A 13,931-nucleotide genomic window follows, 5' to 3' on the forward strand; every position below is an offset into this window, starting at 1 on the left:
GTTGTCGGACTTTCCGCCAACAAATGTTGGCTAGCATGTTCTCAAATTTTCTGCAACAATTGTTGTCGGACTTTTTCTGATCGTGTGTACACAAGTCCGTCGGACAAAAGTCCAAAGTACAAACACGCACGCTCGGAATGAAGGACGAGCCAGAAGCGCTCGGTCTTGTAAATCTAGCGTTCATAATGGAGATATCACATGACTATGAAACTTCCTTTTCATCGGCTCGCCTTACGTCTTGTACGTCACTACGTTCGTAATTGTTGGCTAACATTTGTGTGACCGTGTGTATGCAAGTCAAGTTGGAGCCAACACCTTTCGAACAAAATCCCATGGTTTTGTTTTTGGAAAGTCCGATTGTGTGTACGAGGCTGAAAGCAAATCTGCCAAAGCACGTTGGCTCTATCTGTACATGTTCTACCTCCAGAGTTTCCTTATTCTGGACACAAGGCGCTCCTCTCTCCCTACCTAGGTCCTCTGTAAGGGGACATCAGGAGCCCATTAGATTCCAAATGTCACCTCTGTCCTCCTTTGAAGCTGAATGAACACAGATAACGCTCAGTTAGCTTCTCCCCCAGACAAAGCAGCAGTGGAATAACAGTTCTGAACCCAGAAGTGATGAGAGCTCATTGCTTCTAGGTTCATTCTAGCTAGGGGAGAGCATCAAATTAATATTCACTGGGCTCAACATTCCTATGCCCATCTTTGATACCCTAGAGCAGGGGTCTCCAAAACTTTCTAAACAAAGAGCCAGTTTACTGTCCTTCAGACTTTAGGAGGGCCACACTGTGGCCATTGGAAGTAGAAAAGGTCCTGATGTCTGTGGGAAAAAACAATGCCCCATCTTTGGTGTCAGTGGGAGGAATCATGCCCCATCATTGGTGTTAGTGGGAGGAATTATACCCCTTTATTGGTGTCATTGGAAGAAATTATGTTCCTTTATTGGTGTCATTGAGAGGAATTGTGTCCCATTGTTGGTATCAGTGATAGGAATTGTGCCTAATCATTGCTGTCATTGGGTGGAATTGTGCCCCATCATTGGTGATAGTGGTAAGAATTACACCCCTTCGTTTGCTGTCATTGGAAGAAATTGTGTCCCATCATTAGTGTGATTGGGCCCCATTGTTGGTGTCATTGGGAAAATTGAGCCCATCATTGGTGTCATTAGGAGAAATTGTGTCCCCACATTGGTGTCATTTTGAGGTATTGTGTCCCATTGTTGATGTCATTGGGAGAAATTGTGTCCCATTATTGGTGTCATTGGGAGAAATTGTGCCCCATCATTGGTGTCATTAGAAGGAATTTGCCCATTCATTGGTGTCATTGGAAGGAATTGAGCCTATTCCATTGATGTCAGTGGGGGGTTTTGTGCCCCTTCCTTGTTGTCAGTGGGGGGAATTATGCCCCATTTTGGTTACAGTGGATGAAATAGTGCCTCAGGGGCTGGATAAAAGCAAGCAAAGGGCCACAGCTTGGAGACCACTGTCCTAGAGGGACAGGTGAGGGATGGGTGTCAGTGGTTGTAAGGGTGCAGGCGGCAGCTGAATTCATATTTTTGACTTCACTCTGACTTTCCTTGACTTTCTTGCCCCTATATTTCTCTAATGATACAACAGACCACTCTTCCAGTAGAGGACATTCCAAAGCATCAGACACATCATAGCATTTGGGTACGTTAGAAGACTTATAACCACCACAAAGCCATCCCCACTCAACATCTCCAGCTAGTGGCAGAGCTTGGAAGTGGCAGTAAGCATTAGCGGTTGAGTCTTATGATTTAGAGTCTAACGAAGGATGCGCTGAGTTTAATTATGTTAAGTGCTTTTCCTCGTAAAAGAAATACTTCACAATCAGTCGTATTAAAGCTCTACTAGCAATATCTCTGTGACAGGTCTGGAGATTAACAAGCGATGCGGAATCACAATGCCAATCACGTATTATTGTAAAATCAATGGCTGGTTGAATACCTACCCACCACAACTCATAACTAATAACGGTGAATGTCATCTCTGTTCTGGTGCAAATAAATAATAAATCTAAGAGGTGCAAATAAATAATACATCTGAAAGGGGGCTCTGCATAAAAATGACAATCTAGCAGCATAATCTTTATCAGAGCCATCCGGCTGGTGACCCGCGGTGCCTTGAGATGCGGACCGCGAGGTCCCAGCCATGGCCTATGCAGAGTGGCAGCAGGGTACCATGTGCTGGAATGCTCTTTGTACTTATTATTGCTGTCACTGAACAGCAATGAAAGGGGGTTATTATTGTATCCACTGACACCAATGAAGGGGTTAAATATTGCATCCACTGACACCAATAAAGGGGGTTTATTATTGCATCCACTGACACCATTGATGGGGGGATATTATTGCATCCACTGACACCAATGAAGGGGGCTATTATCGCATCCACTGACACCAATGAAGGGGTTTATTATTGCATCCACTGACACCATTGATGGGGGGATATTATTGCATACACTGTCACCACTGAAGAAGGTTATGATTGCTGTTGCTGACAGCAAAGAAAGGGGGGGGGGGGTGTATTGCTTCTGTTACTGACACCAATGAAGGGGGTTATTATTGCATCCACTAACACCAATGTATGGGGCTATTATCGCATCCACTGGCACCAATGAAGGGGGTTATTATCGCATCCACTGGCACCGATTAAGGGGGTTATTATCGCATCCACTGGCACCAATGAAGGGGGTTATTATCGCATCCACTGGCACCAATGAAGGGGGTTATTATCGCATCCACTGGCACCAATGAAGGGGGTTATTATCGCATCCACTGACACCAATGAAGGGGGTTATTATCGCATCCACTGGCACCAATGAAGGGAGTTATTATTTCAACCACTGACACCAATGAAGGGGGTTATTATTTCATCCACTGGCACCAATGAAGGGGGTTATTATCGCATCCACTGACACCAATGAAGGGGGTTATTATCGCATCCACCTGGCACCAATGAAGGGGGTTATTATCGCATCCACTGGCACCAATGAAGGGAGTTATTATCGCATCCATGGCACTAATGAAGGGAGTTATTATTTCATCCACTGACACCAATGAAGGGGGTTATTATTTCATCCACTGGCACCAATGAAGGGGGTTATTATCGCATCCACTGACACCAATGTAGGGGTTTTTTATCGCATCCACTGGCACCAATGTAGGGGTTATTATTTCATCCACTGACCACCAATGTAGCGGTTATTATTGCTGCTACTGGCAAAGAAGGGGGGAGGGGCGTTATTGCTGCTGTTACTGACACCAATGAAGGGGTTTATTATTGCATCCACTGACACGAATGAAGGGGGTTATTATCGCATCCACTGACACCACTGAAGGGGGTTATTATTGCATCACTGACACCAATGTAGGGGGTTATTATTTCACCTACTGACACCAATGTAGAGGGTTATTATTGCTGCTACTGGCAAAGAAGGGGGGGGGGGTGTTATTGCTGCTGTTACTGACAACAATGAACGGGGTTATTATTGCATCCACTGACACCAATGAAGGGGGTTATTATTGCATCCACTAACACCACTGAAGGGGGTTATTATCACATTCACTGACACCAATGAAGGGGGTTATTATTGCATCCACTGACACCAATGTAGGGAGTTATTAATTTCTTTTTTTGGGGGGGGGGGGGGGGTGCGGGTGCGGCAAACAGTATGCCCCCTACTTCCCATTAATCACAGCTCGGTATTCAACGTTGTCCGGCATGACACCTACTTGATTCTCTTGGCTCTAACTATAATTCACCACAACCTATAAAAACTAAATTTGGCATGCATATTACTAAGATATCCACCTATAAACCTGCAAAGTATCAGATCCCAAGCACATCTAGATCATGGGGTAAGAAATTATTGGCCTCCCCTAGTACTTTCATATAAAAAGGGGGGCTGATGTCGGATGTTTTAAAGTGTGTGGTGTAAAAAAGTCTAATTTGCAGAAACCTGAAGTGTTCCCTGTTCGGAATTTGATAGGATGCTTAAAGAGATGAGAAGGATACGAAAGTGGAGTTTTCTGTAAATTTTGGCAAAAATATTAAGTCATTATTGGTCAACCAGGAAAATTCAGGCGAACTGTGAATTCCAGGAGGGAACTTTGGATCCCCTTGAAAAGATGCTTGAGGTGGAGTTTCGGAACACAAGAAAAGTTTTTGTTTATATAGTTGCCAAAGCTGTATTGATTGGGAGACCAATTGGTTAAGGGAGGGAAAGGTCCCATGGGAAAGAAATGTCTAATTTGAAGAAACCTGAAGTGTTCCCTGTTCGGAATTTGACAGGATGCTTAAAGAGATGAGAATGATACGAAATTTGAGTTTTCTGTAACTTTTGGCAAAAATATTAAGTCATTATTGGTCAACCAGGAAAATTCAGGCAAACTGTGAATTCCAGGAGGGAACTTTGCATCCTCTAGAGCAGTGGTCATCAACCCTGTCCTCAGGGCCCTCTAACAGGCCAGGTTTTATGTATTACCTTGTGGGGGATGCAGACTAGAATACTGAAATCACTGAGCAGCAAATGATATCACCTGTGATGTATTTCAGTTATCTTGCAAACCTGGCCTGTTAGTGGGTCCTGAGGATGGGGCTGATGACCACTGCTCTAGAAAAGGTGCTTGAGGTGGAGTTTCGGAACACAAGAAAAGTTTTTGTTTATATGGTTGCCAAAGCTGTATTGAGTGAGAGACCAATTGGTTTAGGGAGGGAAAGGTCCCATGGGAAAGAAATGTCTAATTTGAAGAAACCTGAAATGTTCCCTGTTTGGAATTTGATATGATGTTGGAAGAGATGAGAATGATACGAAATTGGAGTTTTCTGTAAATTTTGGCAAAAATATTAAGTCATTATTGGTCAACCAGGAAAATTCAGGCAAACTATGAATTCCAGGAAGGAACTTTAGATCCCCTTGAGGTGGAGTTTTGGAACACAAGGAAAGTTTTTGTTTACATAGATGCCAAAGCTGTAATGATTAAGAGACCAATTGGTTTAGGGAGGGAAAGGTCCCATGGGAAAGAAATGTCTAATTTGAAGAAACCTGAAGTGTTCCCTGTTCGGATTTTGATAGGATGCTTGAATTGATGAGAATGATACGAAAGTTGAGTTTTCTGTAAATTTTGGCAAATATATTAAGTCATTATTGGTCAACCAGGAAAATTCAGGCAAACTGTGAATTCCAGGAGGGAACTTTGCATCCTCTAGTCTAGAAAAGGTGCTTGAGATGGAGTTTCGGAACACAAGAAAAGTTTTTGTTTATATGGTTGCCAAAGTTGTATTGAATGAGAGACCAATTGGTTTAGGGAGGGAAAGGTCCCATGGGAAAGAAATGTCTAATTTGAAGAAACCTGAAATGTTCCCTGTTTGGAATTTGATAGGATGTTGGAAGAGATGAGAATGATACGAAATTGGAGTTTTCTGTAAATTTTGGCAAAAATATTAAGTCATTATTGGTCAACCAGGAAAATTCAGGCAAACTATGAATTCCAGGAAGGAACTTTGGATACCCTTGAGGTGGAGTTTTGGAACACAAGGAAAGTTTTTGTTTACATAGATGCCAAAGCTGTAATGATTGAGAGACCAATTGGTTTAGGGAGGGAAAGGTCCCATGGGAAAGAAATGTCTAATTTGAAGAAACCTGAAGTGTTCCCTGTTCGGATTTTGATAGGATGCTTGAATTGATGAGAATGATACGAAAGTGGAGTTTTCTGTAAATTTTGTCAAAAATATTAAGTCATTATTGGTCCACCAGGAAAATTCAGGCAAACTGTGAATTCCAGGAGGGACCAAGTGGCTTGGCTTGGTGGGGGGGGGGGGGGGGCAAAGTCCCATGGGGCCAGAATCCTAACTAAATTGTCAGAAGCATCAATGAACACTGTTCTGAAAATGAGTAAATATCCCCATCTCTGTCCCTGGGTCTTGCTGAAGAACTGATAGAGTCTGGGGAACTTGTATTTAATTGCTGAGAACTAAGATCCCTGGAATTACTGTGCATGCTTTCAAAGGTATTTGAGGAGTTCCCTTCTTTCTCCCCAGGCCCCCTGCTAAACTGATGGGGCCTGGGCCCCGTACAGATGGGCAGGCTTTACCCTACCTATTGGGGGCCCTGTGTACAGGTGTTGACCCGTTTACCCCTGAGCACCCACAATCCTACCAGTAAGGTCCACATCTGATACATTCCTGTACCTGCTCCACCTGGATTCCTCAGTAGAGTTCAGATGATGAATTGTCACTCACCATTTTCGTTCTCACGTCTGGCAAAGTTGACAGCGAACTACAGAGGTGTAATCCTGATCGGGTGAGAAGAGAAGGAGCCCCTGCCCTCTGGGATCTTATATCAGTTAGTATAAGTCTGATGAGTAAGCGAATGTCTTGTAACATTTGTTGGAACCTGAGTTACAAATTCACGGTGCACATTAAGAATGGATAATGTGTAACTGCCACATCTTCAGGGATTCCCTGCACCGGCTCTCTCCACTTTCACAAAATGACTTTTTAATGATTGCGGGTTCCGTGAATAATCTACGCGGCTTTCATACCAGAGGAAAAAAAAAAAAAAACACGACACAATGTCAGACCGTATTACAGAAGATCGTATATGAAATGTCGGCAATTCTCAGGATGAGCTTTTCTCACAATGTTAAAACTCTGCGTGGAGTCCCTGCGAAATTCTATTTCTTCGTAATAAATGACTTCTGCGATAAAATCTTTATGGCGCGCCTGCGGTGAGTAGTGATGGACGAACTTCCGACGGGACGTTTCGCGAACGCGAAACGCGAACGGACACAAACGTTCGCGAAAACGACCGTTCGCCGCGGGCTCCATTGACTTCAATGGGAGGCGAATTTCGCAAACCTTTAGGTCGAATTTGCGGCCACGGGGTAATTATTAGGGGGTAGCACGTAGTCCCACCACCTGGACAATAGCATAATACATGTATGAGGTGAATTTGGGATCGATAACTACAAGCATTTTTTTTTTATTTGGGAAATTGTTCTGACAATTCAGGACTATGGAGCTAATGAAGGCAATGGAGGAGAGGGAAGGTCAGGGACCAGGGTAGGCAAACAAGAGGGTGCAGGAGATACAGAGCACTGACAGCAGCACCGTAATACAGAGCACTGACATCAGCACCGTGACATACAGCGCTGACAGCAGCTCCGTGACATACAGCGCTGACAGCAGCTCCGTGACATACAGCGCTGACAGCAGCTCCGTGACATACAGCGCTGACAGCAGCTCCGTGACATACAGCGCTGACAGCAGCTCCGTGACATACAGCGCTGACAGCAGCACCGTGACATACAGCGCTGACAGCAGCTCCGTGACATACAGCGCTGACAGCAGCTCCGTGACATACAGCGCTGACAGCAGCTCCGTGACATACAGCACTGACAGCAGCTCCGTGACATACAGCGCTGACAGCAGCTCCGTGACATACAGCGCTGACAGCAGCACCGTGACATACAGCGCTGACAGCAGCTCCGTGACATACAGCGCTGACAGCAGCTCCGTGACATACAGCGCTGACAGCAGCTCCGTGACATACAGCGCTGACAGCAGCTCCGTGACATACAGCGCTGACAGCAGCTCCGTGACATACAGCGCTGACAGCAGCTCCGTGACATACAGCGCTGACAGCAGCTCCGTGACATACAGCGCTGACAGCAGCTCCGTGACATACAGCGCTGACAGCAGCTCCGTGACATACAGCGCTGACAGCAGCTCCGTGACATACAGCGCTGACAGCAGCACCGTAAGCAGCCCCAGGAGGAAGTCAGCACAGCACAGGGATGGTGTGATCCCCTCATAATAAGAACCCCCAGGAGGAAGTCAGCACAGCACAGGGATGGTGGGAGCCCCTCATAATAAGAACACCCAGGAGGAAGTCAGCACAGCACAGGGATGGTGGGAACCCCTCATAATAAGCAGCCCCAGTAGAAATATGACACCGCTCAACCTCTTCAAAGAGGAGGGTAGGGGCATATAGTACGGTGTGCTTTTTTGGGTCAGGGAAGTGAGCCAAATGAATTAAGAAGGTCTGTGTGCTTGATTCCAAAAATTGTTTATAGACATATACATGGTCTACTGATCACATGTGTTGAATTCCTCCGAGATCCATGCCTCATTCATTTTTAGAAATGTGAGGTAGTTAACACTGTGGTGAGCTAGGCGAGTACGCTTATCGGTCACAATCCCCCCTGCTGCGCTGAACGTCCTTTCGGACAGGACACTGGATGAGGGGCAAGCCAACAGTTCGATTGCAAATTGGGCAAGCTCTGGCCAGAGGTCAAGCCTGCCCACCCAGTAGTCTAGGGGTTCATCACTCCTCAGAGCGTCCACATCGGCCGTTAACCCAATGTAGTCGGACACCTGACGGTCTAGGCGTTCCCTGATGCTGGATCCGGATGACACCTGTCGATGGGTCGGCTGAAAGAATGACCTCATATCCGAAGTCACCAACACATCTTCAAACCGGCCTCTTCTTGCAGGCGCTGTTGGATTGGTACCCGCAAATCCTTCTCTGGGAGTGGGAATTGCTCCTCTGCCAGCGCACGCAAAAGCAGAATGCAGCATTTCTCGAAGCAAGGCCTGGAAGTGCTGCATTCTGACAGCCCTCTGCGACGGCGGTAACATTTCCGCCATTTTGTGTTTGTACCGGGGGTCTAAGTACGTTGCCACCCAGTACTGGTCCTTGACCCTCATGCTTTTTATACGGGGGTCCCTATTAAAACACTGGAGCATGAAGGCCCCCATTTGCACTAAAGTGGAAGCGGTGTGGTGGCCTGGCTCCTGCTCATCATCCAGGATAATGTCGTCCTCTTCATTCTCCTCTCCCCATCCTCGCACAACAGGGATCCCAGAAAGGTTTAAAGCATGCTCTTCTTGCTCCTGCTCATCCGCCCCGGCACCATCCTCCTCTGACTCCTCATCAGACTCCTGTTGTTGACTTGTCTCAGATAGAGTAGCCCCCCTGGGAATTCATCCAGCATTGCGACTTCCTCATCTTCCCGCCTCCTGGCTCCTCCACAGCCTGATCAATGACACGACGCAATGCACGCTCCAGAAAGAAGGCATAAGGTACCATGTCACTGATGGCGCCATGGCTGCGACTGACCAGTTTGGTGATCTCCTCAAATGGCCGCAGAAGTCTGCATGTGTCGCGCATGAGCAGCCACTGGCGCGGTGAAAAAAAACCCAGCTCCCCAGAACCGTTTCTTTCGCAGAGTTCATACAGGTAGACGTTAACTGCACGTTTCTGCTGGAGCAGCCTATCAAGCATATAGAAGGTTGAGTTCCATCGCGTCGGGCAATCGCAAATAAGACGTCTGACCGGCAGATGGTGTCGCCGCTGAATGTCAGCAAGGCGAGCCATGGCCGTGTAAGATCTTCTGAAATGGGCCGAGATTTTCCTTGCCTGCCGCAAGATGTCCTGGACCCCAGGGTATTTGACAAGGAATCGCTGCACGACCAAGTTTAAGACGTGTGCCATGCACGGCACGTGCGTGATTTTGCCCTGTTTCAATGCGCTAAGCAGATTGGCACCGTTGTCACACACCACTTTACCAACTGTCAAATTGAGCGGTGTTAGCCACTCATCTGCCTGTGAACGCAAAGCTGAAAGGAGTGCCGGGCCAGTGTGGCTCTTTGCTTCCAGGCACAACAGACGCAGCACGGCATGGCAACGTCTCACCTGGCATGTGGAATAGGTTCTGGGGAGCTTGGGCGGTGCAGTGGAAGAGACGCTAGCAGCGGAAAAGGAGGAGGCAGCTGAGGAGGAGAGGGAGGAGGATGGAGTAGGAGGAGGAGAAGAAGAGTCAGGCCTGCATGCAATCCGTGGCGGTAAAACCAAATCTACACGGGTGCCACGGGTTACATGCTTGACGGCCGTCAGAAGGTTCACCCAGTGGGCAGTAAAACTGATATACCTTCCCTGCCCGTGTTTGCTAGACCACGTGTCTGTGGTCAGATGTATCTTGGCACCGACACTGTGTGCCAGAGATACATTCACTTGCCGCTGAACATGGCCATATAGCTCTGGGATGCCCTTCTCTGAGAAATACTTCCTTCCTGGGACCTTCCATTGTGGTGTTCCAATGGCCACAAATTTGCGAAAGGCCTCCGAGTCCACCAGTTTATATGGCAGTAGTTGGCGGGCTATGAGTTCTGACAAGCCAGCCGCCAACCGTTGGGCAAGAGGGTTATCCGGCGTCATCATTTTTTTACGCTCAAACATTAGGCCCACGGAAGCCTGCCTTTTTGCAGAAAAATGTGAGCTTGGCGTGATGGAAGGTGGAGTGGAGGACAATTGTGAGGAGAGAGGAGAAGGAGAAGTAGAAGACGAGGCTGGACGGTGAGAGCCTGCAGTGTGGCTTTGTGTGTTCCGTTGCTCCCACTGGGCTCGGTGATGGCTGCTCATGTGCCTTCTTAAGGCGGTCGTCCCTAGGTGAGTATTGGGCTTACCGCGACTAACGCGTTGACTGCAAAGATTGCAGATGGCAACGCTATTGTCAGCAGCGGACACGTTAAAAAAAGCCCACACTGCGGAGCCATGTGCCGGTGTCCTGGGAGCGCCAGATGTGACCGTACATGGTCGATGACTCGCTCCTGATACATTTGCAGTCTGCTTTGTCCCTGCTGTGCAATGTAAGTCATTGCTGCTTCTCCTCCCTATCTGCTGGTCCATATCTCCCTCTGAACTCCCCTCCTCTTCCTCTCTTGTGGGCACCCACGTGACATCACTAGACACGTCATCATCAACGTCACCTTCCCCACCGCTATAAGTAGAGTAGGCAGCAACACCGGGGACCAACCTCCTCCTTGGGCTGATCTGGGTACTGGCGTCAGACTGCTGAGTAGCGCTTGTTGCTACCTCCTCTTCCTGATCCAATACCAAGAGTGGCTGCGCATCAGAAATGTCCTCTTGATATGGATCGGAAAATAATTCCAGTGACTCAAGCGGAAGGTATGTGGTGGTGGTGGTGGTGGTCGTGTTGTTGGTGGTAGTGTCTTTGGGGGTGCACATAGCAGAGAGTGAAGAAGAGGGTGCAGATCGAGAGGATGAGGAGGGTGCAGAAGAGTAAGGCTGAGCGAGCCACTCAACCAAGTCTGGTGCATCCTTTAAAGTAATTGAACGCACCTTCTGCAACTTCCCACTTTGGCTCAAGCCTGTTGCTCCTGCCCTACCCCTACCACCCCTGCGGAAGGGCCTGCCTCTTCCTCTGCATGTCATTTTTTAAATGACCCTGTGACAAAACTCTTAGTCCCTATACCGCTGAAGGACTGCTGCAGTATAGGTGAGCGGTCAGCAGTGGTGCACGTCAACCCTATCTATTGTGGACCTATAGCGGTCCTTACAGAACAGCAGACTGTACCGCACTCAAGCCTATGTACCGTAGCACCCTATACCAAGTTACCAGTCCTTATAAGAACTTTTGTGGACCAAGCAGGTTGTGTATTAGTGTTTAGCAGACTGTACGTCAGTCCCTATACCGCTGAAGGACTGCTGCAGTATAGGGCAGCGGTCAGCAGTGGTGCACGTCAACCCTATCTATTGTGGACCGATAGCGGTCCTTACAGAACAGCAGACTGTACCGCACTCAAGCCTATGTACCGTAGCACCCTATACCAAGTTACCAGTCCTTATAAGAACTTTTGTGGACCAAGCAGGTTGTGTGTTAGTGTTTAGCAGACTGTGCGTCAGTCCCTATACCGCTGAAGGACTGCTGCAGTATAGGGCAGCGGTCAGCAGTAGTGCACGGCAACCCTATGTATTGTGGACCGATAGCGGTCCTTACAGAACAGCAGACTGTAACGCACTCAGGCCTATGTACCGTAGCACCCTATACCAAGTTACCAGTCCTTATAAGAACTTTTGTGGACCAAGCAGGTTGTGTGTTAGTGATTAGCAGACTGTACGTCAGTCCCTATACCAATGAAGGACTGCTGCAGTATAGGGCAGCGGTCAGCAGTAGTGCACGGCAACCCTATGTATTGTGGACCGATAGCGGTCCTTACAGAACAGCAGACTGTAACGCACTCAGGCCTATGTACCGTAGCACCCTATACCAAGTTACCAGTCCTTATAAAAACTTTTGTGGACCAAGCAGGTTGTGTGTTAGTGTTTAGCAGACTGTGCGTCAGTCCCTATACCGCTGAAGGACTGCTGCAGTATAGGGCAGCGGTCAGCAGTGGTGCACGTCAACCCTATCTATTGTGGACCGATAGCGGTCCTTACAGAACAGCAGACTGTACCGCACTCAAGCCTATGTACCGTAGCACCCTATACCAAGTTACCAGTCCTTATAAGAACTTTTGTGGAACAAGCAGGTTGTGTGTTAGTGATTAGCAGACTGTACGTCAGTCCCTATACCAATGAAGGACTGCTGCAGTATAGGGCAGCGGTCAGCAGTAGTGCACGGCAACCCTATGTATTGTGGACCGATAGCGGTCCTTACAGAACAGCAGACTGTACTGCACTCAGGCCTATGTACCGTAGCACCCTATACCAAGTTACCAGTCCTTATAAAAACTTTTGTGGACCAAGCAGGTTGTGTGTTAGTGTTTAGCAGACTGTGCGTCAGTCCCTATACCGCTGAAGGACTGCTGCAGTATAGGGCAGCGGTCAGCAGTAGTGCACGGCAACCCTATGTATTGTGGACCGATAGCGGTCCTTACAGAACAGCAGACTGTACTGCACTCAGGCCTATGTACCGTAGCACCCTATACCAAGTTACCAGTCCTTATAAGAACTTTTGTGGACCAAGCAGGTTGTGTGTTAGTGATTAGCAGACTGTACGTCAGTCCCTATACCAATGAAGGACTGCTGCAGTATAGGGCAGCGGTCAGCAGTAGTGCACGGCAACCCTATGTATTGTGGACCGATAGCGGTCCTTACAGAACAGCAGACTGTAACGCACTCAGGCCTATGTACCGTAGCACCCTATACCAAGTTACCAGTCCTTATAAAAACTTTTGTGGACCAAGCAGGTTGTGTGTTAGTGTTTAGCAGACTGTGCGTCAGTCCCTATACCGCTGAAGGACTGCTGCAGTATAGGGCAGCGGTCAGCAGTAGTGCACGGCAACCCTATGTATTGTGGACCGATAGCGGTCCTTACAGAACAGCAGACTGTAACGCACTCAGGCCTATGTACCGTAGCACCCTATACCAAGTTACCAGTCCTTATAAGAACTTTTGTGGACCAAGCAGGTTGTGTGTTAGTGATTAGCAGACTGTACGTCAGTCCCTATACCAATGAAGGACTGCTGCAGTATAGGGCAGCGGTCAGCAGTAGTGCACGGCAACCCTATGTATTGTGGACCGATAGCGGTCCTTACAGAACAGCAGACTGTAACGCACTCAGGCCTATGTACCGTAGCACCCTATACCAAGTTACCAGTCCTTATAAGAACTTTTGTGGAACAAGCAGGTTGTGTGTTAGTGATTAGCAGACTGTACGTCAGTCCCTATACCAATGAAGGACTGCTGCAGTATAGGGCAGCGGTCAGCAGTAGTGCACGGCAACCCTATGTATTGTGGACCGATAGCGGTCCTTACAGAACAGCAGACTGTAACGCACTCAGGCCTATGTACCGTAGCACCCTATACCAAGTTACCAGTCCTTATAAGAACTTTTGTGGACCAAGCAGGTTGTGTGTTAGTGATTAGCAGACTGTACGTCAGTCCCTATACCAATGAAGGACTGCTGCAGTATAGGGCAGCGGTCAGCAGTAGTGCACGGCAACCCTATGTATTGTGGACCGATAGCGGTCCTTACAGAACAGCAGACTGTACTGCACTCAGGCCTATGTACCGTAGCACCCTATACCAAGTTACCAGTCCTTATAAAAACTTTTGTGGACCAAGCAGGTTGTGTGTTAGTGTTTAGCAGACTGTGCGTCAGT

The 13,931-nt window shown here is 47.8% G+C and overlaps 1 protein-coding gene across 1 annotated transcript in view; it reads right to left on the bottom strand.

The window, feature by feature from the left end:
• LOC143989183 (L-gulonolactone oxidase-like) overlaps positions 1–6,418 on the bottom strand; it is a 195,542-nt gene extending 189,124 nt beyond the window's left edge. The window contains exon 1 of the mRNA XM_077489222.1: positions 6,264–6,418. Within this exon, the coding sequence (XP_077345348.1) occupies positions 6,264–6,407 (144 nt within the window). The 5' untranslated portion in view covers positions 6,408–6,418. The remainder of the gene's footprint in view (positions 1–6,263) is intronic.
• Positions 6,419–13,931: the final 7,513 nt, after the last annotated feature.

This window comes from Lithobates pipiens, unplaced genomic scaffold, assembly GCF_037356315.1.
Source record: "Lithobates pipiens isolate NorthernLeopardFrog02 unplaced genomic scaffold, aLitPip1_a1.2 Scaffold_18, whole genome shotgun sequence".
In the NCBI taxonomy this organism is placed as follows: Eukaryota; Metazoa; Chordata; class Amphibia; order Anura; family Ranidae; genus Lithobates; species Lithobates pipiens.